We start from the raw sequence: 2,091 nt of genomic DNA on the forward strand, positions 1-2,091 counted from the left end.
TCTCTCTGACCCTCCCCCGTTAATGCTCTGTCTCAAAAATAAATAAACATTAAAAAAAAAAGAAGATGAAAGAACATGTCAAAGGACAAAATTACCCCCAAAACGATTTGATAGAGGCAATTTATTTTCTGAGCAGTTGTTGGCAAGGGGCCATGAAAAAACTTTCATTATGGCTTGTTGAATTTAACATAGTGCCAAGGGTGACATTCAAGTTTGAAGTCTCTGAACCTTTCACTCATGTATTCCCAAACTTAATCTGTGGCATGTCCTGTGCTAATTTTCCTTACCTAATAAAGAAACTGCCCTTCACTTTTCCTCCATAGATATCACACTTTTTTCTCATGAGTTTTCTAACAGCCTCTTTGAATTCTTGATTCCTCAAGCTGTAGATAATAGGGTTCAGAAGTGGGGTGACCACAGTGTAGAAGACAGAAATAATCTTGTTGATTTCAGGTGACAGGTGGTCATTGGGGCGAACATACATGGAGATCATGGTGCCATAGTAGATAGTGACAACAGCCAAATGGGAGCCACATGTGGAAAAGGTCTTCATCTGGCCAGAGCCTGAAGGAATTCTCAATATGGTGGACACAATGAAAACATAGGATACAAGTGTGAGAAAAAAGCAAATGCACAACACTGCAATTGACAGAATAAAGATGACCATCCTGGTGATATACACACTGGAACATGAGAGCTGCATGAGGGGAGGGAGGTCACAGAAGAAATGATTGATCTGGTTAGGCCCACAGAAATCCAACTTGGAAATCAGTAGGGAGGGCAGAAGTCCTGTGCCAACACCTGTCAACCAGGAGATTGCCACTAACATGGTGCAGATCTCAGGACTCATCAAGGAAGAGTAGTGGAGTGGGCTGTAGATGGCCAGATATCGGTCATAGGCCATCATGGCCAGAAGAAAACACTCAGTAGCTCCAAAGAACACAAAGAAGTAAAGCTGTGTCATACAGGTGGAGAAGGAGATGACTTGTCCATGGGAGAACAGGTTGGCTAGGAGAAGGGGCACAATAGTGAATGTATAGCAGATCTCCAGAAAGGAGAGGTGTTTGAGAAATATGTACATAGGCAAGCGGAGTCGCTGGTCCTGGCTCACCACTGTAATAATGACAACATTCCCTGTTACTGTGAGAAAGTAGATGAACAAGAAGATGGCAAAGAGTAGTGTCTGCCATTCAAGAAGGTTCTGGAATCCTAAAAGCTGAAACTCAGTGACACTGGACACATTTAGAGGCTTCATTACCTGTGGAAGGGAAAATATTTTGGAAAACCACTTTACATAAATCATGCAAATATTTGCAGCTATTGATGTTTAGAGCTTCAGAGACGATTAAAAGTAGTTCAGAACTTTATATACAACACTTTGTTGGGAAAATGCATAATTTCATCTTGATTTTATGCAAAAATATTTTTCATATCACAAGCTTAATGTGGATGTTAGATCTTGGAAAGAACCTCAGTAAATTCCATGCATTGTGTTTTCTGAAATTTAGAAGTCTCTGGTCCAAAGATTAAAAAAAAATAACAACAATAATAATAAAACTACAATAACAAAACAAAATGAAAAAAATCTCTGATGGACATCAAACTTGGAAACTAAGAATAGCAACAACATTTTTTTAAAGCAGGTACATATGGAAGCAATGGTTTTCTTTTCTCTGGTTTTGTCTGATAAAGAAGTCAGACAAAGCATATCTCCTATGACATCTTGGGGAAATTTATCCATTCTCCTCACAAAGAGTATTTATGGATGCTTTGCTCTCTCTGTCTCTCTCTGTCTCTCTGTGTGCACGTGCATGTGTGTGTGTGTGTGTGTGTGCACGTGCATGTAAAGCTCTGTGCTGAGCTAACCTGTATGTCCACTGTTGTCCTTTCTTGCCCAGGTGGATACAATGCTCAGCCACTGTAATCACTCTTTGTTATATACATTTAACATGTCACTCTTCTTTACTTTCCTTTTCTTCATTGTCAGAGCTAGTCCTGGTTAAAGGCAACATCCACCTGCCATACATGAGCTTCCATGCAATAAAGGAAATGAGAGACAACACATAATGTTGCTATTTCAAAATTCATAAC

At 39.6% G+C, this 2,091-nt stretch overlaps 1 protein-coding gene across 1 annotated transcript; it reads right to left on the bottom strand.

Moving 5' to 3' along the window:
* Positions 1–283: 283 nt before the first annotated feature.
* On the bottom strand, positions 284–1,255 carry LOC122479030 (olfactory receptor 11L1-like). Its single transcript, XM_043572949.1, has one exon. It carries the CDS (start codon positions 1,253–1,255, stop codon positions 284–286), a length of 972 nt encoding a protein of 323 aa, XP_043428884.1.
* Between the last annotated feature and the right edge of the window lie 836 nt (positions 1,256–2,091).

The sequence above is a fragment of the Prionailurus bengalensis genome, chromosome A1, assembly GCF_016509475.1.
Source record: "Prionailurus bengalensis isolate Pbe53 chromosome A1, Fcat_Pben_1.1_paternal_pri, whole genome shotgun sequence".
Taxonomy (NCBI): Eukaryota; Metazoa; Chordata; class Mammalia; order Carnivora; family Felidae; genus Prionailurus; species Prionailurus bengalensis.

Coding starts and splice junctions, on each gene's coding strand:
- LOC122479030 (XM_043572949.1), bottom strand. CDS start 1,255: ATGAAGCCTCTAAATGTGTCCAGTGTCACTGAGTTTCAGCTTTTAGGA.